Source organism: Pithys albifrons, chromosome 2, assembly GCF_047495875.1.
Source record: "Pithys albifrons albifrons isolate INPA30051 chromosome 2, PitAlb_v1, whole genome shotgun sequence".
NCBI classification, from domain to species: Eukaryota; Metazoa; Chordata; class Aves; order Passeriformes; family Thamnophilidae; genus Pithys; species Pithys albifrons.
The window spans coordinates 101,666,452-101,691,698 of NC_092459.1; the positions used below are offsets into that span (position 1 = coordinate 101,666,452).

Here is a 25,247-nt window from a genome sequence, read left to right on the forward strand (position 1 = left end):
AGTGCCTCCTTGGAGGCAGCTTTATGGAGTACCTCCATAAATGAGGCATACAGGCCTTTTATGAATTGAGCCTTTGAAAGCCCTGCTAGGTTGGCTTATTGATCCAGAAGTCACACATGGATGGCAGGATCTTAAATTATAGTTTGGTTTTATTACATGAAAGAAGTTTTAAGAATACTTTTTAGCCTCCCTTCTTTAAATGACTGCCTGGTGAAGTGCTGAGGTTTCATATAACTGGGAAGTTGCTAGACCTTAAATGAGTCAGCTCGATCCTCAGTCCAAGTCCAGACTGAGGTGTATTGTTCATGGGACATGATTGATGGAGTATCAGCAAATTTGCAAGCAAAATAAGGGGTTTGGAAATGTTTTTCAAATCTACAAGGAAACATAATTCATTCAACTCTGTAAGAAGCATTTATCGTGTTCCAAAAATATCATCAGTGGAAGATCTTTCATTAGATATGAATAGAGATGAACAAAGCAACTATTTTGATACCTAAAACCTTTAAGGGTTCATCTGTCTGGTTCTGTTAGATGATGGGTTGTGGCATAGTGGGATCTAAGATGTTTTTGTTGAATTGTCAGTCACAACCTAGAGTAAATTATGTTTTGGAGACTACAGCAGTGAATATTCCATGCACTTAAGCCTAAATTATGTACTGGATTTTTAAAACATCATTTTGAGCTGTAAGCAGCAACTGTGTAAATCCAGCATCAATATTGAAATTTCACCCTTGTTTTATATATATATATATAAAACAAGGGTGAAATTTCAATATTTCTGTAATATTATTAGTGTTGCTATTGATTTATAGAAAGTCACCAAAGTATCAATGAACTTACATTAATGCAACCATAACAAAAAGAAAGCTATTACTGTAAGATCAGAAACATTAAGTGTAAAGTTTTGGCAATGGTGTTCACTCATCAGGCTCTTGTACATACCAGTAACAAAACAGTAGCAAAATGACTCACCTGTCTACAAAAATTGCCAAGTGGCTTAGGCAGCAAAGTAAAGGAAGTATTTATTGCATGCAAGCTATTTCCTAAAGTAAAGAAAGTGAGTAAATGTGCAGTTACTTGTAAGGAGTTTCTGCAAGTGAAATTTGTAAAGCACAATGTGCATCATCCCAATAACTGCTGGAGCTTCAACTGTTTGAATCAGCTGAAGATCTGTCCCTGGATATATTTTAGGAAAGCTTTTGAAAAAGGAGGAGCCTATCAAGAGGTTTGATAGGAACCTTGCTGATGAAGACTTCATTTTCTTCATCATTGCTCAACAGTGGAGTTAGTTTTAAGTTATAGCTGTTCTTTCATTGTAGGTAAAGGAGGCTGAAGCTGACACTTGGCCTTTGCCATGATACATATTACTTTAAAGTTATATTGATTTTTTTTAATTGGCTTGCTAAATACAAAGTCTATTTGCTAAAAATATAACTTAAAACTGTGAAACACAAATAACTTTTTCTGTTGTATGTTGGAAGAGAGATGTTGACCTGCTCATGTTTGCAGAGTGCTATACAGTGGTCTTCCATGCTTAGAGTATTTATCTTCTGTTTTCTTCTAACTTCATCTTTGGAGCACCTCCAACTTCCTTTGCTCCCAAGTGAAATCAGGCAATTTTTCTCGTTTGGACAAGCCTATTTCTCCTCTTTCCCTTTAGTCATAAAGCATTCTTGCCTGTCTAATCTCATCACAAAACCTTTAGGGCAATTATTATTCCATTATAAGTTTAAATTGTAGCAAGTAGTCTTCATCTTAATTGTTGATTTGTAGAATGTGGGCTTCGTGTAGCTCCCTCAAATTATAATAAATGTGTTTCTTCTTGCTGCTTCTGTTACTAGTAGTACCAGTCATCAGCAGTGTCTGTAGTACATTACAGTTGTCTTTCTAAAGTATAATAGCAGTCAGAGCATTCTCTGGTTCATATTATTTTTGACTTTTCAATCAAACACTGCATTCCTTTCCTGGACAATTAGGGTAATTGCTGAAATAAAACCAAAGTGGACCACACAGGATGCCTCCAAATGGAAGTCATGCAAAATTACTCTTTCTACGCTGCAAGCCCACCATTATACTGTTCTGTAAAGACTATGGAGAAGTTTATTATCATTTCCATTTATTTATATTGCTATACCATCTCAGAGCAGTACTCTCAGATGAATCTAGTCTGTTCTGTGCACTGAGTACAGACAAAGGACAAAGATTTTACCTTGTAGATTCCTTATTATAAATACAAAGGCAAGTGGGAAGAGATGAAGATGACCAAAGCCCTTTGGCCAGGCCACAGTGAGTGAGCATTATATTAGTTGACCCCTCGGATGGAATTTTACAGCTTTACAGGTGCATCTCTAACAGCAGGAAAGAGCAGACATGCTGTCAGCTTGAGTTTTTGGTTAATGCTAAGCATTGCCTAAGATGCAACCACATTGGTATGATTGAGTGCTGTCTCTGGGGACTCATCTTTAGCAAATAGACTAATTCCAAACACTACTGAGGCAGAGCTTGGCCATGGCACAGCTTCACTAAGGAATCTTGCTGTTCTTGTGTGGGTTCTACCAGGTGCCAAGTTTTCATACAGAGTGCATGTAGCAGGGTGGGTTCTATGGTTGCTGGAAAAGTGAGGCTGAGCACCATTAAGAGTATCTTTATTAACAGTATCTTTATTAACGGAGGTGACCAAATAGCAGGCACCCAAAGAGAAGGGAGAGAGAGAAGGAAAACAGGAGCCCTACTTGTAAATATTCCTTGCTTACCCAAGGATTACTCAAGTAGGTAGTCTTACCAACTCAGAACATTCCCCCAATGGCAGGGACTACATCTTCTAGGCGTTGACAGACAGCAGGTGTCCCTGCTGTCCCATTTGAGAAACAAGCCACACTCAAAGTACAACTCCTCTCAGCTTTATTGAACCTGGTGGTGATGATCTCTACCTGGCCAGCACAACCAAGGTAGAGGTCTCAGGCTCTGCTCTCTTCCTTCCTCCACGCTCCCTCCTTCAACTGTCCTCTAAAGGATGTAAACCAATAGGAGAGATCCAAACAACTTTAGTTGATGCAGACTCTGTCTCCAAGGATGAAGCCTTCACTCTATCAGGCTTTGTTCCTTAGAACTTCGCAGGAAAAGAATAAATCTTTCACAGGTGGCATGAGCAAAAGCACAGATCAAAATGTCAACACTATGAATTCCCAATAGAGTGCATAAGAAAGGCACTAATGAAATGGCAATGTCTTTTCCAGTTTACAGAGCCAAGCAATGGACTTGTCCCTTTCTACTTATTTCTTTGTCTTAATAGTGTATAAGAGACCTCTTTTTTAGCACATATACATTCTGCTGATGCTGCCTGGTATTTTTAGCATTTGAACAAAGGCCAGAAAATATTTTCATTGGCTAAGAAACCAAAAAAAATTCACCTCCTAAACTCCAACTTACAAAGCTAATTCAGCTTGCAGTTCAGCAAAATTCTCAGTCTAAACCTCAACTGAGCTGTCAGAGAATAAAATCTGTATAATAAACCAGTCATCTAATTCACAACATCATGAGATTCAATATCCCTAGGCAAGATTTAGTTCAGACATTCAGGTGCTTTGTTGTATGAAGTTAGACAAGATGGTATTCATCTTTTGTGACTTCAGCTATCTGAAAGTTAGGCATCATGTCAAAGCTAGTCTCTAGGGTCGCTCTGTAGTCAACAGAGAGAAAAAGAGGCACTTCAGAGGGCAATTCATTCCACCTTTAACATCATAGCATCATCAGAGTGTCAGAAAGGGGACAATGCTTTGGTTGAAGAATTGTTGTCTGAGTTTTCTAACAGCACTATCCTTTTAAAGCCAGTGGGTGCTTTAATACCAGTAATCTATAAAATCTGCCCACCAATTCCTCACTTGTGAATGAATAGTGTCAGGCAAGGAATCCTTAACAAACAGATTCTCTATTGAACATTCTCAAAACTCACTGGTTACCATGCCGGATAAATCATTATATAGTAATTATTTTGCAGGAGTCTATTCAGAGTCTGTTAGGATAAACCGTGAAAAAAAATGACATTACTGTTGAGTCCAAGATTAATTATGCTATCCAGGCATACTTTACAATACCAGCGTTTCCAAAACAAGCTTCATTCGTGCAGCTTTGACAGGGTGCTTCCAGTCAGACCTAGAAGACTCTTTGCAGTGGGAAACCTGTATAAATTATAAACCAGAAATCAGTCCTGTGCTTTTCCTCTCTCTACATATTTTATGAATCAGTCTAGAGAAGATGGTATATTTCTAAAAAACAATAAACCTAGTTCTTTTGTACAGAAGAATTTTCAGATAAACAAGTGGTTTGTGAATAGTAAAGTGGCTGCTGATAGAAGCAGAGCTCCAACCCAGAGCCTTCTAATGGAGTCCTGTAGATAATATTTGCTTCTCTACATCCTTGCAAAATCACTCCCATGTAAAAGCTTTGATTTTTTTTTTGTTGACCACCTTCCTTTATAGCCCTCAGTGAAGGCTTTTTGAAAAATCTACTTAAATTGAGTTGCATTTGAAGATTGGATCCCATGCTGCTTTCCAAAGACTGGTAATAGAAGATCCACATTAATTTTTCAGTTACTTCCTTACTAGTAGGTGTAATTTCTTCTATTGCATTATCTTGTTTATTTTTATTACCCTTGTGAATGACTCTGTCACTTCTGTTTAAGCAGAAGCAGTAACTCAATCCCTTAATACAGCCTTAAAAAACATTGCTTCCAAATGAGGTTAAGATCTATATTATATGCAGCATTTGTCTTGAACCTTAATTCATCCTACTTCTGAAGGATATCTCATTACATTCAGGAGTAAGTAATTTCAAATCCAGTTCCTGGAGATCATTGAGTTCTAGACTAAAATTCAACTGATGTGACTTCTTAACCATGATACACTATTAAGATTCATGTCAGGGAATTTCTGTTCCATTATGTTAGTGTAATCAATGTTTCTTCTTTACCAGGAAAATTTAAACCAAAGGGGTTTGTTTGAAGAGAAAATTATACCAAGAGTGGTGGTGTTGTGTTGGGGTTTTTTGTTATATATGCGTTGTGGTTTAATAATTTTAAATACTATTTGGAGGTGGGGGGAACAAATAAAAAAAAAACAAACAAAACTGTAACAATTTCCTGTACATAAACCCATCCTTTTATCTCCATCGTTGATTTAAAGAGAGATCCCTCTTGTGCAGTTCTAAATTGAAACAGAATTTCATCTGAGCTAGAACACACTCACAGTTACTTTTTTGCATTCCCCGTGGTTTAGGAGCAGACTTGAGCTGAATAGCTCAGATAAAGAGCAAGATGTGTTTAAGAGTTTTCCCAAAGCTGCAAACGTAATGGGAGTTAGCAGTCTGATGTTCCACGGTATGCCCTCTTTAAAAAAGGAAGGGGAAATACTCCCTTTTCCACAAATTGCTTTGCATGGACTAGTAAGAATATTATCATGTATCAGAATTATCTCACATATTAGATTGATGGTTTTTAAAAGTGACTAGAGCACAGCCACTGAGTTGCTCCTCTACCTGTAGCACCACTCTCTTGTGGCTCTGCTCCTCTAAACAGGTCACAAGAGGCTGTAAGATGCTTTCATGCAGCCTAGAGAGCAGCTGTCATCTGGAAATGGGAGAAGTTCCCATAAAATCCTTGAGTAGGTAAGAACTGTTGTTCTGGTGTCACCTGTCTGACTTTGCCTGAAATAAATTAGAGAGTACTTGCACATGCTGCTTCATCAGCGGATCAGGAGGGAAAGCAGTTGTGAACAGATGGAGGCAATAACCTCTCCTGCCAATGCAGCTGGGGAAGGATGTGTACCTGCAACCAAAGGGACTTACCTGTACCACAGCTACAAATAATTCCAGGATCTCATCATGGTCCAGTTTAACTCATTAGCATTAACAACTATGAGCTGAAGTGTTGTTGCTAAGGCTAAAGCCTTACCCTGCCTGGGATTTGTGGAGGGGAATACCTTCACTTAGTGAATTTGTGACTGTGTAGCTGAAAGTACTTGGAGTCTGTTGATTCATGGAGAGTAATTCCCATAGAAAAGCACAGAAGAGGGACTCTGTGTTGTTTGCAGTAGTTGGGCCAGATACTTAGATCTCTGGGCCCTTCTGCAGCATTTCTTACTGCAGTCTCTTCAAGCACGAGATCAGAGTTGTGTCAAGTATCAGCAAAACTCAGAGATGGGTGTTTCATGAAAGCACCATTTTGGAGAAATAAATCGTGATTCTAAAGCATCTCTCCACCTTCAAATGTTTGTCCACTAAAAAGAAGTTTGAGTCCATACTTGATGCTGTTAGCTTTCTTTTCCTATTTTCCACTACAATGAAAAGCAATTTCCACTTGAATTTTGGATATCCAAGCAGTTACAATAGTATCAAGTAACTTTGGTCAGAAATTGCAAGTCTCTGTCATAATCTCATCCTAAAACTGTGACAGATACTCAGTGCTTCATCTACAGAAAATTTAATAACTTACACAGCATCAAAAATAGTTTGACACCACATACACATTGCTGAGTGAAGGTAGTGATTTATAACATTGCATGTGAGATGTTAGTATCTAATTTACTGCATTAATCAGTGAATGCCAAATAAGTTTGCAGATTGCATGTAGATCAGTTTAATCTGTCATCTTAATTGTCAGTGAAATTTTTAATGTTGAGTTTACATTAACTGTTTTCCATGCTGCTTCTCACTGAGAAGGCAATAGCAGGATAATACCTCCATAGGGCTCATGTGAGAGAGCGCAGCCTTCACGACTGCTTTTCACTACTCCCCAAATCTGAGGTTCCCTCAGCTAAACCTACATTTTGCAAATATTTGCATGTTTTTATGCATGTTAAATGGAGAGAACCTCATCAGTCCTGTCAGTACTAACATGGTAAATAGTTGTTTTGTTGGTGCACTGCATGAGAAGATTTCTGGGGACAGGACTGATCCGAAATGACCCAGAGCTTCCTCAGACAGATGCAGCATTAGCATGTGGTAATTACTCAGGTGATTCTGTCACCCTCCATGCTATTCAAGATGCAAACTTATTAAGTGTTTTGACAAATCAAAACAAAACATATAATGGAAGAAACTAAGTTTTCACACCTTTTCCTTGGATTTTAGGGGCTTTTTATTGGAAACTATGTTAAAAGGTATAAAGCAAGGATGAAATATATGAACCGAAAAAACCTGAACAATAGCAGGTTTCCTGGAGCTAACCAATGTTTTATTTCAGGTCAAATAAAATCTTTTGAAGTACTGCTGAGCAAACATTTTCTTCTACAGGAGACATTTTCATTTTAGATAGGTCCTAAAAATGAGGGGATTTTTTTCTGTCTAAAAAAATTATGCTATTCTAGAAAATAACAAGGGCATATATTTCCCACAAAATGGTGCTTTTTTTTTTCTGTCATGGCAGAGACTTAGCCAAGGTCTTTGTCAAGCAAAGAGACTTAGCCAAGGTCACAACATGGGAACCGTTTTGGAAATCCTGTTCGTCAGATTCCATGTTTGATAGGCAGCAGTCCTGGAGGAGATTTGCTAGCAGTGAAAGGCCTCTGCACACACAGATGGAGTCCAGTTTGAAGTACCTGAAGAAACTATGCTGGGCTGCTGTGTTTGTGCTGTTTTGTGCTCAGTCCTTGATTATTTAATTCTTTTTTTCATTTTGATGGCTATTGGGAAAAGGATGCCAGGCTTTTTACTTACAAGAATACCATGGATAACATAACTTGGATTTCCCACCCTGCTTTTTCTGCCCCACTGTCCTGAACACCCTTCAGTGAATGCAGCAGCTGTTGCTCACAGAGACCTGGCTGATGTGGACCCAGAGGCCTCTGAGATTTCTGACTGTGTTGCCACCAATGGGACATAGAACCACTGATTTTATCGACATTAGATGCTAGGGCAAGGCACTTTTATCATCTTTGTGACACCTCATTGACAGACTGTTCAAAATTATATTGCTCACTAAAAAGCAACAGTAATGACCTGTGGGATGGTAAGGAAGGGTATGATCCAAGCAGAGCTGAGAGCCATTATTGTAACTACTGCTGCATAAGAGTCCTACTGCTGCTTCTCAAGAAATCCTGCAAAAGGAGGCAAGGCATTTTTCCTGGTATAAGTATAGATCCAGGGCAGTTAATTTTGTTGCTGGTATTTCACTAAAATTTCTGCATGTAAATTCCCCGTGCAGTATGTGTTATATTCCAGGCTTTGAGATACTGCAGAAATGTGAGTAGTTGGCCAGTGACATTCTTTATGGCTGGTGAACTGCATCCACATCCCATTAAGTTAAAGCCCTGGGAGGGCTGAAAGTCAGGTATTTTAACTGTTCTCTTTGTAAAAAATATATAGTGGATATATAACACCTTTGCACTCAGTATAACTTTACTATACCACAGAGAGGGCCATGGACAGCTTAAGGTGAGTGAAAGTCCCAATACAGAGTGACCAGTGGATCACAGTAAGAAAGAGGAAGAGTTTCTGTGCCCTGAGATGGCTGCCCTCATCAAGATGTCCACTGTCAGAGAGAATACTTGAAAAATGAGTGAAAATTAACATTAACTGTTACTTAGTCTTTTAAATTGATACTTCAAGGCCAAGTGTAGGCTCATATAAAGTACCTTTTAGGTTTCTCCTAGTGCATTGTATGGCCAAAATGAAGGTTAGTGGTTCTTTTTTTTCATTATTAAGTGTGTTTGTGCATGTACTCTCAAGTGAGTCCTATCCACTACAATTTGTTAATTGTGACCTTCTCCTAAACTGATGGATCTTTTGCCAATATCTTCTTTGAAACTGCACCATAATTTTGGTGGGGAGTATATGGAATTTCATTACTTCCTGTAACTGATAAATTGATTTCTATTTCTATTTTCTTAGTTCCTCATATGCCTAATAATTTTTTGATTGCAAGTTAGTCAGAATGCTATGCATTTATGACTGGGCTTAGTTCTGTATGTCATTTCTACATGCTCTGCTCCTCCTTCTGGACCTTTGCATAATTTTTATGGGTACTGTACTACCCTGGTTTGCCACAAGACCAGACTAACTCCATTTACTTTGCAGTGGGGCTTGCCATTTCATTTTCTCTTTTTATTACTTGTTTTGTACCAAAATGTTTATGTTTGCTAGGACCTCATGGAGAATGATTTGTCAGCTGTGTGTCCTCCTAATTCTTTATTTTGTGTTATGAAATTGTTGTGCAGTTGTAAAGGATTTGCCTGCCAGGAATAGGTACATTTGCATTTTATAAATAGATTTATCTAGAATCAACAAGGTGTTATGCTTTGCTGAAACATATCCAGCTGGGAGGAGCATTTTACATAATAACAGCAGTAGCAAATTTGTGATAATTTAATACTAACACTGATGGTAGGTTAACAATTAATTAATGGGCCATTTGAATCCATATGGGGATAAAATGGATTGGAAAAATCTTGAATGGGAGCTTGCACTCAACAGAAAGCTTATTGACAAAGAAGATATAAAGGGATATTTTGGTTTGGCATACTTTCTATGGTGCCAAATTTGAAGACAAAAACTGTTAAGAAAATTACTATCCATTCTGCGTAATTGTATAAAATCTTCTGAGAGTTGATTGCACAGTCTATTCATTGAAGGGGAAAGATCTCAAAGAAAACCTAGAGTCAGAGAGAGGGGGAATAAGACACTTTCTGTCTCCTTGATTTCTCTTTACTCATAGCAACATTTCGTTAAGATACCTATCACTGTATTAAAATTCATTTAAAAGCCATTTAAATATTGTTTAACTATTCTACTGTGGCTAGCAACCCATAGGCATCTCAACCTCAGGTCATGGTAATTCTCCGTATTGATATTGGTCAACTCTTGCAATTCTCTCTGCACCTCAATGTAAGTTTGAGAAAGAGCTCTCACATAGAAAACAATAACAAAAGTGTCTCTCAAAATGCCACAAGAGAGTAGAGAGTCTGCCTAAAACCTGGGTGCTAATCTTGAAATTGTCATCTTATCCCTTCTTGAATTTTCCCCTAATATCTTCAGTATGTACCTTGGCTTGCAAAGAACTAATCACTGTGATACTCACTGACTTTTTTTTCTGTAAGCATTCATAATTCGTAAGTTTTCTGCTCTTCACGGGTTAGCAGAAGTCCTTCAGCAGAGACACAGACTCCCGGAAGGAGTCCTTCTCCAGGCTTTTTTTGATGTTGAGGACCATTGACCTTCAGCAGCTTTGCTTCTGGGATAATGTCATTCAAGTGTAGCAAGGCCTTGAAGCACAGCCTGATGCACAAAAGCAAAGAACTGCTACTTCTCCATCCCTTTGGACTGGCTTCAGAGCATTGAGATGTAGGCAGTCCTTGGTGCATTCAGCTGGAAGAGACACCCGTGAGCCATAGGATTCACCAACACACTGATGTTCAGCCATGTGTGGAGGTAGGGTAACATGGCAGTTTCCTTTTGCTTCCCCAAAAATAAAAGCTGGATAGCATCCAATCACATTAAATTCCTCCCAGTGGGAGACCTGTTATATGTAACTATTGCTCTCCCTTGCAGCAAGTGTTCATGTGCAGTCTCATTTTGCTTATTCTTTGAGATTTTGAGGTATTGTTGCTGAGTTTTAAAACAAAGTGGAGACTATCTCCCTGATGACAACTTGTTGCCTTTACACAACTGCAGAGATCGGCCCTGTGGAAAGGGACACAACAGAAAGCTTTCTTCCCCAAGCAAGCTGCTGCTTCTACCTGGAACAACTATTGCTCTTCCACTGTAAGGCCACTGCTTTGCACAGTAAAGCATTGGCTGTGATGCGAGGATGCATCACTGCACCCTGATGAAAGGGGCCACATATGAATGCTCAGGAATGCTGATTTTTGATGTTCCACCCAGCACCCTCAGCAACTGATCTGTACTAAGGCCATAAACCTCAGTACTGCTGACAGCTAAATGAGAGAGACTGTTTTAAACAGATACAGAAACAGAATTGCATTTTAGAAATGAAAAATCTGATTTCTACCTAAAAATATGTTTGAATACAGTTAAGTGTCATGACTCATACCATTTATGGTTTTCATGACTCCTCTCGTTGACTGGATTGGCAGTGCTAAAAGTGCATGACAGAGGGGTTGCTGAGATGTCACTATTGCAAAGTTCAGAGAGTGGTTATATCTGACCTGCATGGAATCATCTTTGGAAGAGCCAAGAGTCCAGTCTCTCCTTTCTGCAGCTTATTTCTTGGATCTAGGCAACTTCAGTCTAACTGAGAGAGGTTGCAGCAGCAGTCAGAGAGTTAGTCTGGTCTGGGTAGTTTACAGTCTCATTTATGTAATTGAAGTTGGTTGACGTGTACCTCAGTTTTCTCATCTTTAAAATGTTGTTGTTGTTTGTGGTTTTCTGTTGTGTTTTTAAGAATCAAGAATTGGAAAAAATCCGCTGTGTATAGTAGCAATGTTAGTTGTGCTTGGAACTGAGGAACTTGAACAGGCCAAGTTAACACTTACTTTAATAATTGAAAATGGATTTGAACTAAGCCTCCTAAGAAGCAAAATGTGGAATATCACATGTATTTCCTATCTAATCAGCTCTTACAGTTTGCCCAAGAGGCACACGTGAGGTTTGGAAGCACTATTTTCATGTCCTTTCTCCAGTAGGCTTATTTTATTTTCTATTCAGTTCCGTGTCTGATGCTGAGATTGAACCTGTGTTAAATCTGCTCCTGTTGTCTATAAATAAGCTTAGAGATCTTAACCACCTCATGATTTTGTCAGCGCCCACCGCATGTGGCACGCAGCATTCATTTTCCAGTGAGCTAGCAATCAGTCTGGCCTGTTTCCCATGGGAAAGGCTGCTGGCTGATAAGAGCTGTTCCCCAAGCCTATTCAGACTCAGAGAGGTCTGATGGGAATAGCAAAGTTAATAACAGAAGTCGGACCTTTTTTTATCCACTACAAGGAAAAATTCACAAAAAAAAAAGGTCTGGGCCTTTTTTTTTCCTAACCAGTTGCTTTCCATTACAAATATAGTATTCACTGCTTTTAAGAGAAGTATGAAAGTTGGGGAAAGAGTCTTTTGTTGTTGTTGTTTTTTTAATCTCACAAAGATGCAATATTATCTATAGAAATGCAGTGGAACCCTAGAGAAAAGGGTATCAAACATCAATTGCAGTCTGATATTCAAACAGGGACAATAAAAAGCAACCAAAAGGAATGAGTTTGGGAATTTTAATAAAATTACTCTTTCCCATTATATTGTTCTAAGTCAGAATGTTCACATTTAAGGATAAAAACCTTGAAGATCTGCTGTGTTAGATAAAATTATAGTCCAATGACTATGTATACACAGTATTTCATAGGTATTTGCGAGTAAGTATTTTCCATCTCTTTTGGCCCTTTTAAATTTAGTAGATACCACAGAATAGGTAGGTATCACTGCATGTTGAAAAATCACCCTTTCTTTGTAAAGTTCACTGCTGCTGTTTACTTGTTTACTGTTAATTTTTGGATGTGCTGTTGGAGCTGTTTATTCATTGCCAAGCAAATCACAGGGAAATACATATGAACCCTAACAAAGCCAAAAAAGCAGTTAGATTTTGTGTAAGATTAATAGGGAAACACAATATCTTGTCATTTATTGCACTCAACAGTTTCTTCTTGTCTTAGGAGCTATGAAGACCCTCAGCCAACTTTCCTAATTGAAAATTGAGAAAGTGTGAAATCCATCTAACTTTCCCTTTCCACATTCTTATTTCATTATGGTTTTAAGGAAGCTAGTTTTTGCTGTAAATTCAGGGAAGCTACATCACACCAACATTAATGTTAGGAAGTCATTCCATCAAAAGGTAGGAAAAGTATCTAGACCTGGTCAGAAACAGTTCTGAGAGAACACAGGGTGCCTGGCTCATCTGAATGTTGCACAACTCTGGAGAGAATTCACGGTACTGAAATGTGGCAGTGAGCAAGTGCCAGTTCCTCAGGTGTGCTGAGAGGCTTTCTTCTGTGTAAGCAATCATGCTGGCATTAGACAAGGCAGAAGGAGCAGATGTTTTAAAATTTGTGTACTAAGCATAGCATCCCTACTTTGAAGCAGCAGAGAGGGAAAGCACATTAGAACTGAGCTGGTTGAATTATTGGCATGAGTGTGTTCCAAACCACTAAGTTACCACTTGAGTTTCCTGCCCAACATTTTGGGTTTGCCTGAATTCAAGTGTTTCAAGTTTCTTGGGTTTATGACACTATTACTCATGGGTTGAAACCTCACAAGTTAGTATTTCTAATCCAGAATTGATGTGAATCTTTTGTTCTGTGAGAACTTTGGGCATTTTTATTTTATGGTTAGATACATTTTGAAATGTTGACATTTTCTGTGAGATGAAAATTTCGTTCCTACGTGGCTCTAATGAGCAAGTTTTCTTGTAGCTCACTATGGGAATGCTGTGCCCTTAGCATGCAGGGCAAGGAGTGCTCCCTCAATGGGAAGTTATTTGCTACCCTCTGTCCTGCCTTCATCAAATGTATAGCCCTATTCATTTCATAATGTAAATTATTCAAACTGCACCATGAAGGCAGAGTAAATTATTCCCTTAGTTTTTTCATGACTTATCATAGCATCGTAGTTCCTTACAAATGGTAATGAAATGAACATCACAGAGCTCTTGTGATGAGTTTATTCACATTTTATGTATAGGAAGTGAAATAAGAAGATTAAAGAAAATTTATGTAACTGGAAAAACAGGCAAGCTTTCAGGCATATACTAACATGGGATACTTTTTCTGCCTGTATGAGGCAGTCTAATGAAAAAGAGAACACTTCCTCCTACTAATGTTGCTTCACTTTCATCCTTAGGTAGTGACAGTAATGGTAATAATGCTGTTACAAATACTAAAGTCAGAAATTATGAAGTGTTGACCAATTTTTTGCTCCCTAGTGTGAGAAACCTGGAATCCAATCTTTTTTTTCAAAGTATTTTTTAAGGTCAGTGTGTTTTCCAAGTATTGCTCTTACTGGTGTCACTTGCAGATGTGATCACTTGCCTTTCTTCCTGATATGAATACAGGTGTCCTGCTCTGTGTGGCTGGAAAATGAGAGCAGTGTAGCTTGCTGTGAAAATTCTCATTTATGTGATCTGCCCTATATCATGTTGGAGTTCCATAGCCACCTGCCACACATGGCTTCAGTTCCCTCAAATATTGTCTTTCACTTCTCTCACTTTTCTACCTCCTTTATTTCATACCTTCCAACTTCTCTAATGGTGAAAGTGGGGGTATTGATGACTTGTATCAACAGAAAATTTATTTTGTCCTGGAATGTGGCTTTCTTCAGCACCAAGTGAGCCATCAGCCTTCAAACATCTGTGTTGTTATAAGGCTGGAGGATTGGAGATGAAGAGTGAGGAAATGATGTACCCATCAGAAATGGCAAGTTATAGAAAAATAAAGAATCAAAAACTCCCCAGAATTCTCGCTATCATTTTATACCTGGACAGCAGCTTTTTTTTTTTCACCCTGCCTTCTTTTTTACTTTTTTTCACAAAACATTTAAATGTCCCAAATACTCTTTTTTTAAAAGTCTATGAGTCAAAGCCTTGAACTCAAACCAAAGGAGGGCCAGGTGAATTTGGAAAGTTAATGACAAATACTTATGAAGATAGACATTGTGAGTGAGGTTGCACAATCCCAAATTTTCAGTGGCATTTAGTGGAGGTACATTAGACTGCAGCACTAGCCCATTAGAAAGCAATTTTTAAGAAGTATATTAAAATAGTATGAAAGTTTCTCTATTTTTTTTTTTGAGAGGTGGCACATACAGTTAGATAAACATGACAGATTTCCATGGGAAGGTATATCTCACTGCATGCATGTAATTAAAAATTGGATTTTTTCACCTTGTGGACTTACAGGGTTTTGCCTTGAGAACCATTGGAGTCAACTCAACTCTCTCCAACTTGGCTCCTCAAGGATAGCCCAGAGAAAAGCTGCTTGTTGGTAAAATGTGCACAAGGCCATACCTTCATCCCAGGCCTTTGGAATTTTTGCAGAGTACAATACATATATTTTTTAAAACCAACCAAGTACTGTCTTACTAAGCCCTCTTGTTTTAATGTGTGCTGAGCTGGAGTGCTTCACCTGACTGTGTTCATCCCAAAAGCTTTTGGTAGCATTAAAAATTATGGCCTAAGAAGTTGAATGTAGCATGTGAAGGTATAATTATCTTTAGCTTGATTAATCTTGCATGATAATTAGCAGCATAGCCAGTTTGCAAGATAAGAGATATTTTTGTGGTTGCTTGCAAGAATTTCAGTCTTCCATCCCACCTGGCCAAGTGTGGTGGCAATAAGCTGAAGTTTCCCATTTTGCTGTGATCAAACATTACAGTCTTTCTGGCTATGTTCCTCAGAGACAGACTCACCAGAGCTTGCCAGCACACTGCATTTTCTCTGCTAATCAAGGGACAGGCAAAGAGAGAAGAGGCAACTCAAGTCAGAGAAAGTCTGCTGAGGATTGAAATACATCCACTTGGGTCCCACAGTCTGAGCAGTAAGTTGCTGACCCTAAGTTGCAGGAATACCATCCTGATACATGGAAATACCATCCTGATACATAGAAATTAAGCCCAAAAGCATGGGTAGTAAAGATCCCAGACTTGTCATTTGTGTCCAGAGTCTGCTACTTGATTTGAACACTGCCAGGTCTGGACTGTGTTCAGGAGCAGAACCTGTGAGGTATAAAATCAGCACTTGTTCCCCAAGGAGCTATTTGTTTCTCCTTTCAATTTAGACCCTGGAATGCCATTTGTTTAATGCTGCTGTTTAAATAATGATTTATAAGCCTCCAAGCCAACCATGGTACAGCTTAATTACTGCTGTAATTTATGGATGCCACTGGCTACATAAACACTGCTGTAAATATAAAGGATGTCTCCCACAAATTTTACTCTGATACTTATTTGATACCATTCATTTTCTTTTCCTTACACATCTTCTGTATGTGAGTTGAAGCCACTTCACTCAGCAATCCAGGTCATACTGGTTCACTTCACCAGGAGTCATCTGGGTTGGGAAATGAAAAGATCAAATGTCTATTTTTCTTTAAAAGTATTTTAATTAAAAATTGAGTTTCCTTGAGCTTGGATGCAAACATCTGCATGAAGTGGCCCATTATAAGGGTTATTTGTATTTGGGCTTTTTTTTTGTTATCTATTTGTTTTGCTAGTTAATCATCTCCTTTATCCAATTCATTTTGCCTTTGTGCACACAGTAAGCAGGCAAACAAGAGACAGGAATAAATCATGCACAGTCACAGACCCCAGCCATTCCCCAGGCTACAGCTTTGATATTTGTGTTCTCTAACCTATACAAGGAGCATGTATATACACGTCTAATGCAAATCAGAGCTAGTTCAAGCCCCATCTCCACAGAGATGAATGAGCATGCAAATCTGCTGCTTTGTTTTGGAGGAATAGCTCCTGGAATTGCTTGATTTCTAGTTGCAACTGACATCTCTTACATACTACAGTAAGTTGACTTTAGGAGATTTGTGATCCTGGCCTGCAACAAAGACACCTGGGAAGACAGTAGATCCTCTTGAATGCCTTGGTTTCATTATAATTAGTGTTAATGCAGTCATGTCCTTGAGTAACTGAGTGCCTTTAAAAAGTTATAATGAATTGAGTAAACAAAACAACTCTATTGCTTACAATAAGCACTCCTGTGAAGCTCTGTGTAACTCTGCAGCTGCTGGCATAAAACATGGACATTGCTGAAAAGATTGCAGATAAACTGAGTAGGACATGAGAGCTGGTAATAAACATGGGGTTCAAAACCATCTGTGGGATAATTCAGAAACACAAGAGTACTTCTGAATTTGAGTAGAACTTGGAGATTTTTAGGACTGTCATGATGTTGCTAACCTCATGGAAGTGCTCGGGGACAACTTTTCTTTAGGTAGTACTTCCAACAAAATGGTGCTGTGCAGTTTCATTGCATACCCCTAGGAGAAGATATCACCTACTTAGTTACCACAGCCACTTCAAACAGGTTTCTAGCATCCATTTGCACACTGACCTGAGCCCACTGTGTCTGGATTGTGGCACGTGAAAACCTTTGCACCTCATCATATAGGGATGGTTCTTAGGGGTGTCTCTTAGAGTGTATTTTTGTAAGAAGCACAGCAAAACCAAGGAAGATACCATCTCATTGCCATAAACCCTCACCAAGGAGCCCACAGAAGTTGTCAGCAGCCAGCTCTGTTACTTGGTCTACTTTTAATGCAAAGCTCTCCTCTGTAGTCATGCCTTGACCCTGACTGAAATAAAAGGGCATTGTGTAGCCTGTATGTGGCAAGCCAGAATCGCTCTAAGGCAGGCAAAAAAATTGAGCTGACAATAACACAGAGCACTCTTTTCAGGAGCTGTGGTCCTTTATTAAAAAGGTTTGGCGTGTATTCCCCCCACTCCTGAATTGATTTGCACCATAAAATAAGCTTGAAGAGAAATAGTGGTTGTTTTCCTACATGCTTCATTAATTTTTAGTTTTGGCAGGCAATATAAATAAAAGTATCAAGTGCACATCTAATTGAATCACCAGTGATTCCCAGCTCCCTGTAGTACCAGAGAACATGATGTAGCTGCACTGTTTAGTGAGCATGGATGAGTTACGCAAACAATGGCTCACTCTGCCTAGAGGCTTTGGTTTAATCTTGAGCATTTACCCATTTAATATGAGACAGGGCAGTTATTGCTGCAATGGGGAATTGACAACACAGGTAGTGACTGGAAGCACATCTCTGCAGAGCCAGGAAGGTGTCAGGGAATTGCATCTGCACACAGATTTTTGCGGAAGGAACTCTGGCATTTCTCAAGCTTAGACTCCATACATACTGACTGCAGGATGTTGAACTAATTCCCACCTCCGTCAGGTGTCTGACCTAGAGCATGTGCCTCTTAAAAAATACTAAATTGAAAAAAAAAGGCCTTGTCCTGAGTGTCTCTTTTGGCCTCAAAGAACTCTGGGATGAGATAATTCCTAAGGTAAGGAAAATGACACCTATTGGGCTACCTGATCTCTGACATCTCCGCTGTCAAGGGATTCAAGTTCCTTCAGAAAAGAATGGTGTTACTGGTCAATTATTCAGGTTCATTTTTGCATGGATGACACTGACCTCTAATTATAATGGTCAGTAACCTCATTTCATAAAAGACAGCTCCTTTGCACATTGCTGGCTGTCTTTTGCTGCTTAGCATGGGTAAGATGAACTGGTGACTTTTGTGTTGTGGCAGAAGTAGTCTGCTGTGAGCTCCCTGACACAAGGGACATGCAGTATGCAGGAACAGGAGTAGGTATAGAAGAGAAAGAAAACTAGGAGTAGAGATCAGACTGTTTTCTGCAGAGAGAATATGACAATATGATACATCCAAAGCAAAGGTAATGCATGTGCACAATGAAAGCTGATGTTATTTCCAAACCCTGTAACCATATTATTCCTGAGAAAGGTGGAGAGGTTATCAGTCTTTGGGACTATCACTGTAGCTGTAAATTCACAGACAATTAAAAACCTATCATATGTATTGTGTTGTTCTTGAGAAGTACCACAGACTAGGCTGCAGGATTTCAACCCTTTAGAGGTCAGAGGTGTCTTCCATGTTATAGCACCAGAAGGGCCTGGGGAACTGAAATGCTCTCCTGGGTGGACCACTGGACATTTGACAAAATTAAACAAGTCAAACAAAATAATTATAAAGTAATTATTGTATTGAGGGGATTTCACAAGGTCTTCTTCCCTGCAGTGTTATGCAAGATCCTATGACCTGTTGATTGAGAGGAAGGCAGTCTGATAATCTGAAGTAGTTGTGGGTTTGTTTTTTTCTTTTGTCTTTTTATTTTTTCTCTAGGATCTTCTTCTCTCTCAAAAATGGCTTTGGAGGGCTCCTTCAGCTGCTGGAATGGAACAGCAATCAGGCTGGGGCAGGCGTGTGACTTCATCAGTGATTGTGCCGAGGGAGAAGATGAGGGAGACATGTGCAGTGAGTAAATCCAAACTTCCAGGTTATATCATCCTTTTCCAAAAATATTGATTGCTTTGAATTTTAATGTCTGAGACTTTAGCACTAATAGACTCATTTTGTACCATAAAAAGACCTGTTTCTTCCATAATCCATGCAGTTTCTCTGGATGTTTGCCTGGAGTGGACCATTTGATGTGTTTCTGTACTTGCCTATATTAGTTCTGCAGCAGGTTCTTAACATGCTCTCGATGCTTCATCTCTTCCAATGTCCTGATCAAAAATGCAAAGGAAGTATAGCCTGAATAGCTAGATGCTTTACAGAATTATGAAATGTGTAGTTGGTTAGAGCCTTTAATCAAAATGTAGCACGGCATGTGGCAGAAGGGAGAGGAAGGAAAAAATGTCTAAGATGAAAAATGAGTAGACTCAGTAGCTTGTCTTTGACCAACCCCAGTGTCTTTGTAATTCCTCTGGTTTTCCACCCTCTCTGCAACAGTCAGGAATCTAATAAAAGGGAGCAGAAGATAGATAGCAACCTGAGTTTTCTGAAAACTTGCTGTGCCCGAGTACTTTCTAAGCTGTGCTTTGCAACTTAGATACTTTAGACCTTTCCTGTACTATCTTGAAGATGCATTATCTCTATGCTTTAGTACATTCTGCCTCTCAAGCATCTTCTCCTTTGCCATTTTACAAATAGGAGTGGTGGATTGTCAGTTGTATGGTGGTCTACAAGGCACATATATCAAGAAAATAAATGTTGAGAGTTCACAATTTAAAGTGTATGTGTCACAGCTGATCTAGCTGTTGACAATGCAACTGCATTGATTTGGTATGTAAAAACGTGTTCCCTGATGAAAATACCAGTACCAGGAAAAGCTTTTGGAAAAGGAGGAACTGTTTACAGTTTCATATGTGAGAACTAGAGCAGGGGAGAATCTGTGTTAGGTAATTCAAACAATCTGTGTTGATGTAGGTGATTGTCTAGACTAACATACCTTTGCTGTTTCTAGCAAAAACTTAATGTAAGACTGGCACACAACTTCTATCAGATTTCACTTCCTTGCTGCTAATAAAGAAATAAAGTACCAGAATTTATTGGTGTGGAGAACATTAGTTTGACCTGGGATCATCTAGTAAACTAGTGAAAAGCTTGAAATTATATGCTTCTCCATCATGTTAGCCATTGTTACAATTTGAAGTTATGTTCATTAATGACATACTCAGTGAATATTAAATTCACAGGAACAGTGTCAGCATTGTGGACTTGCAGCTACTCAGAACCAATAATGCTTCATATGAGTAATATTGAAATTTTGTTTTCACCAAAGAGCTTCAAAACAAAGGTCTGAAAACCTCATAATGGTATTTCTATTATGTTCTACTCAATGATCTAAAAAAGGTTAGTAAATTTTTATAACCAGCAGGTTGATTGCATTTTCATGTCATTGGAAGTAAAGAAGTATGTTCAGATACACTATCGTGTCTGTATGCTGAAAATGTTCTGCCTTGTGAGACTAATCCTGTCTATACCAGTGGGTAGAGCAGAGTTCACAAGGTGGAGTTGTACCAATCATGATTGTAAACTGAATACCATTGTGAGATAGTGTAAACTAAATACCACTGCAGCATAGGGCAGGCCTAGAGGAACACACTTGTCATTTCAAACACTGGGTGCACTTGTGGCTGGTGTGTTGTCCATATTCAGGAATCAGGAGGGTGGCTCTGCTTTTTACCCCTACATGCCACCCTGTACCCCATGGTGAGTCCAGTTTGTAAAGTGGCCTATCCCTGCCTGGCATGTGTTATCCACAGGGGCTGGTTTGGCTGCCTTTTCTGCCTCCATGCAGTATTCATGCGGGGCTATTTACTTGGAGCAGTACACTAAATACAGTTGTGTTGGCAAAAGAATGAACTGAGAATGACAAGGTGAAAATGTAAAAAGCAGAAGATATTTAGCTGGCTGTTCAGCTGAGCATCACTCCCTGGCTTGAGGAAAAGACCTCATGGCTTTTATTCAACCACAGGTATTAGGACTGAGAGTTTTTGCTTCCAGCAAAAAGGTCCAAAAAACATCATCTTCCACTCAAGCAACAGAAAAGAGTGGCTTGTCTGAGCAAGAGCCGGGACTGTGGATATGTCTGGTTATCCACTTACAAGCTGTTTCAGTTCTATGGCTGATTTCTCTGCTTTTGCCTCTTTATTATGTTGAATATTGTTGGCATAAGGCTTCTTACACAAAATAGAGAAGTTATCTAATATTTTAGATGTCAGTTATATCTGCATGGCAGCCTAACACAAAACATATGCCATCTTTCAACATTTTAGTTGTCATTTTGCTCCTGAGCAACACGGATATTTTCATCAGCTTTTTGCAAGTGTGGTAGAAAGTGGTCTGGATTTATCAAGCAGAGAAAGGGGTTTCCCAAGTGGTTCTGCTTACACAAAAGAGCTGTCAGAAAAAGATGTAGTTATGCTCAAAACTGAGAGGAGAGCTTTTAAAATTACCATTAAACAAAGGCTTCTATCTTTGAGCTTCAAGGAGATGTTGGGGGGTTTTGCCTTTCACAGTCTTTTAGGTATGCAGGTACTGATTGGTTTTATTATTAATTTTTTTTCCTATTCATTTGATTTTTGTTCCTTTCTTAGCTGAAAAAAAAATTTCCCTAAAGCCTGCTGTTTGTTAACATCTCTTTACTTATTAATGGCCAATGAAATGCCATGGTGCTTGTTCTGCATTGCAACCACTTAGTCAGTGTAGAGAGTGTAAAATCAGAAAGGGAGGACCCCTAGAGAAAAGCATGTTGCTGTTTGAGTCATAATCAGATGTTCTTACAGGAATAAAAGACAGCTGCAAAGAGGCAGATTTGGAATTAGGTGCCAAACTATGTGTCTCTGTGTGTTGACTCGGGATCAGACATAGAGATTTAACAAAATGATGGAAGTGTCACACTAGAAATTACTTTGCAGAGCATACTTTGCAGACACACATTAAGTCTTCAAATAGCAGTGGTCTTTATGCTGGTAAATCCATGCTTTTTTGTGTTACAGAAATTACACATGCCAGCCACCATAACAGGTTTCCACTGAATTGATAAGCTGAAAGATAGATTCATCTATAAAATACTTCTTTTTAGTAGTGCAATAGCTGGAGTTAGGCATTTCCAAAGAGGGACATTGAACAAAGAAATCTCTGAACAAAGAAATTACACCCTTACAATCTGAATTTCTCACTGTTGGGACCAGTAGATCCCAATATGAGGGTTGGGGAGGTATTCCCATTCTTTGTTGGGTCTTTTCATTGTTTCTAGGTGGAATGTTTCCTATTTCTAACATTGCAGCTTCTGTTAATGAATGTAGCTTCCTTATCTTCTATCTTGAACTGGCTCTGGGGTCTTCTCTTACTTGACTAGGTAGAAAGTTCAGCATATCCAGTTAAAGTTCATAGCTTATGCCTAAGGCTTCAACAACTCAGCTATTAATGCTAAGCAACAAGTTCTGTATAAGTAGTATATCAAATCACTCCACATATGGATATGGCTCACTGCAAAAAAAGAACAAAAAAAATCCTTCCTCTTATTGTAGTAATCACATGTAATATACCTGGAATGCTACAAGACAGAGATGAAAGCTCAAATTATTTTCTGATAAAGATTGGAAGAGCTTTGCAGAAAGGGTGAATTTGTTTTAGTATTTTTGACTTTTCTTTTTAGTTAATGATACCTTGGATTTTGGCTCAATAATCTTATGTTGCAGGGCAGCAAATCTGGGCAAAAATTAAAATTTTACTGGAAAAAAATACATATAATTTTGGGTAGTCCAAAATTATTTTACTTTGTGTCACAAGTGCACAAAAAAAATTCCATCTTGGAAAAATACTGGTTAAACACTCCTAGCATGTTAGGAATAAAATGTATATATTTTTAAAACCCCCCAAAAATAAAAATAATGGAGGTATAGTATATTTATTATCTAGAGACCCAGAACTTAGAGGATTTATTCAGAATACAACTAACCCAGGATTGATTCTTGCTTCTGCTTAAGTGAATTTGAACCCATATTTCCTATTTCCATGCAGAGTTTCCAAGGTTGTGGTCTAGAGTTCTGGTCTAGTTTAGAAGAAAATCCAATCTCTCCTGAGGTTGCTCTTCTCCAGATTTAATGTAGAATAGAGAGTAAAAGTAATGTCCTCCATCTTTCAAATCAATCTCATAGTCACTGGGTTATAGGTAGTTTTCACTCTTTGCCTCATTAAATATTTCAGGATGTTAAACACCTTACGAGGTGAAATAAAGAAGAGTAGTGTCTGATTCGTGAAAGGACTGGCTCAGGCTGACTCAGGCTGTGTTATGTGGCTGGAGGACTACATGCACATATCTGTCAAAAGACCAGATGGCAGCTAGAACAGAAACCTGTAAAGTTTGAATTTTTGATAACATGGACCAGTGACCAAAAAAGCATAGAAAATCAATTTTACAGGGGCCAGTTTACTTTCCAGGTAAAAAGTGCATGAAGAAACCACTGGATTCATTTCTGTCCAGATACAGCCCAGCAGAGTCTCCCTGCAAACAAAATGATGAAGTAGCAACCTGTTGCCATGCTACTCTCTTAAGGCTCCTGTCTTGCATACACTAATCCTTCTGCTTCTTTCTTGATCAAAAGCTGTACTTACAGCAACAAATTCTAACCTCTGGCAGTTCCGAATTCAGCAAAGCCATCTGGCATTAAAGGATAACTCTTTGTCGATTGTTGAAAAGTATTTTCCCTTTTTTTGCTCCATTTCTGGTAGAATTTGGCAGGCCAGCTTTGCTAGCATAATAGGAATCATTCAAACAAAATAACATTTAAGATTCATGTACTTCTTTAAATTGTTTGAATAGCTGATCTACTTGGCTTCTGAGATTTCCACCTGAATTTGGTAAAGGTCCCTATGTGAAAAGTCTTTTATGCTTTTGTTCTTTTTAATACCAGTCTGGAGGTTCACCCAAAAATTTGAACTGTAGTATCTGGTTGATTTACACCTAGTTTTGAAACAAGAGCCCACTCCATCTGCTTAATAAGTTATTCCAGTTGCTAATTTTTGTTGCTATTAAAGGATGAAAAATCTGAGTTAAACAAAAAGAGCTTGAACTTAATTAGATTTTGCTTGAAAGGTATTTAAGTCTGAAGACTTAAAAATATTTGGTTAGGAAGAATTTTAACACCTAACAGCTTTTCTCTACTTCATCGCTCAAACAAAAGCAGAAGCACTTACATTCTCCACTGCTATAGTTTCACTGGACTACTCTATTCTCAATCCCAGACCCACAAGCTGCATTTTAATCTTACTAAGGTCTAAATCTGAGGTTTCTGTCATTAATGATAATGTCCAACAAGCCAAGTTTCAACAGGACACATGAAATTGTAGATGCTGTATGTATAGTCAAAGTAAGAAAGAGTAGTATAGAAAATGCATCCAGGGCACAGGGCATCTGAAAACTCATAAAAAATTAATTTGTGGAAGGGGAGTGAAATATTCTGTGAAAGTAATAGCTTCTTGTTTATGCCCTTACTTGTTCATCAGCAGTGAGCTTTTCCTGGCCTTCAGGCAGGGATTGCTACTTAGATGACTCCTCCTGCTGCTCTGACTTGTTTACATCATCCTAGATAGCAAATGGCCATGACATGAATTCAGTTGGACACTGAGCCAAGCTGTTTCAGTAGGAATTCAGGGTGCATTATAATTTGTCATTTTCTTCATATCCCAGCCCCAGGCTGTGCAATGAAATATAATCAAGTTCTGTGGAGGGGTAAAACACGACGAAGTAACTCTCTGCTTAACAGCTTCACATTTAAAGACCAGACTACATGAATCCGGAGATTTTTTAAAGGAAAAATTAAAAAAGCCTTAACTTCAGGACAGATTTTAAACTTTTCATAACAGATTCGAATGCATGAAGAAAATAACACTAAAACATGTCTCTTGCCTCAGCGTCAGGTTTCAAGTTCAAAACTGGCCCTACTAAAAAGCTATAGATAGAGGATTTGTTTCAGTTTCCTCTGCTGAGTGAATTGTGGCTCAGACTCCTAGAAAAAAACAGTATTTTGGGTCTAGATGTTGCAGCTGTGGTGTTCCCCAGTTGTTTTCTCCAGGTGCACCAAGGAGCACATACGTGTGCCACTGACAGCAAATTGCCTTTTGAGGTGTGCGAGTCAAAGCTGCAACCCTGAGAGCAAGTATTTAATTGCCTTGAGATCTCAACCACGGGGATCTGCTAGTATTTAAAC

General features: G+C 38.7%; 1 protein-coding gene across 1 annotated transcript in view; it reads left to right on the forward strand.

Moving 5' to 3' along the window:
* The window catches only part of ALK (ALK receptor tyrosine kinase), a 312,192-nt gene that overhangs the window by 220,020 nt on the left and 66,925 nt on the right, over positions 1 to 25,247 (forward strand). Inside the window, exon 6 of the mRNA XM_071548064.1 lies at positions 18,871 to 19,002. Coding sequence (XP_071404165.1) covers positions 18,871 to 19,002 — 132 coding nt within the window. The remainder of the gene's footprint in view (positions 1 to 18,870; positions 19,003 to 25,247) is intronic.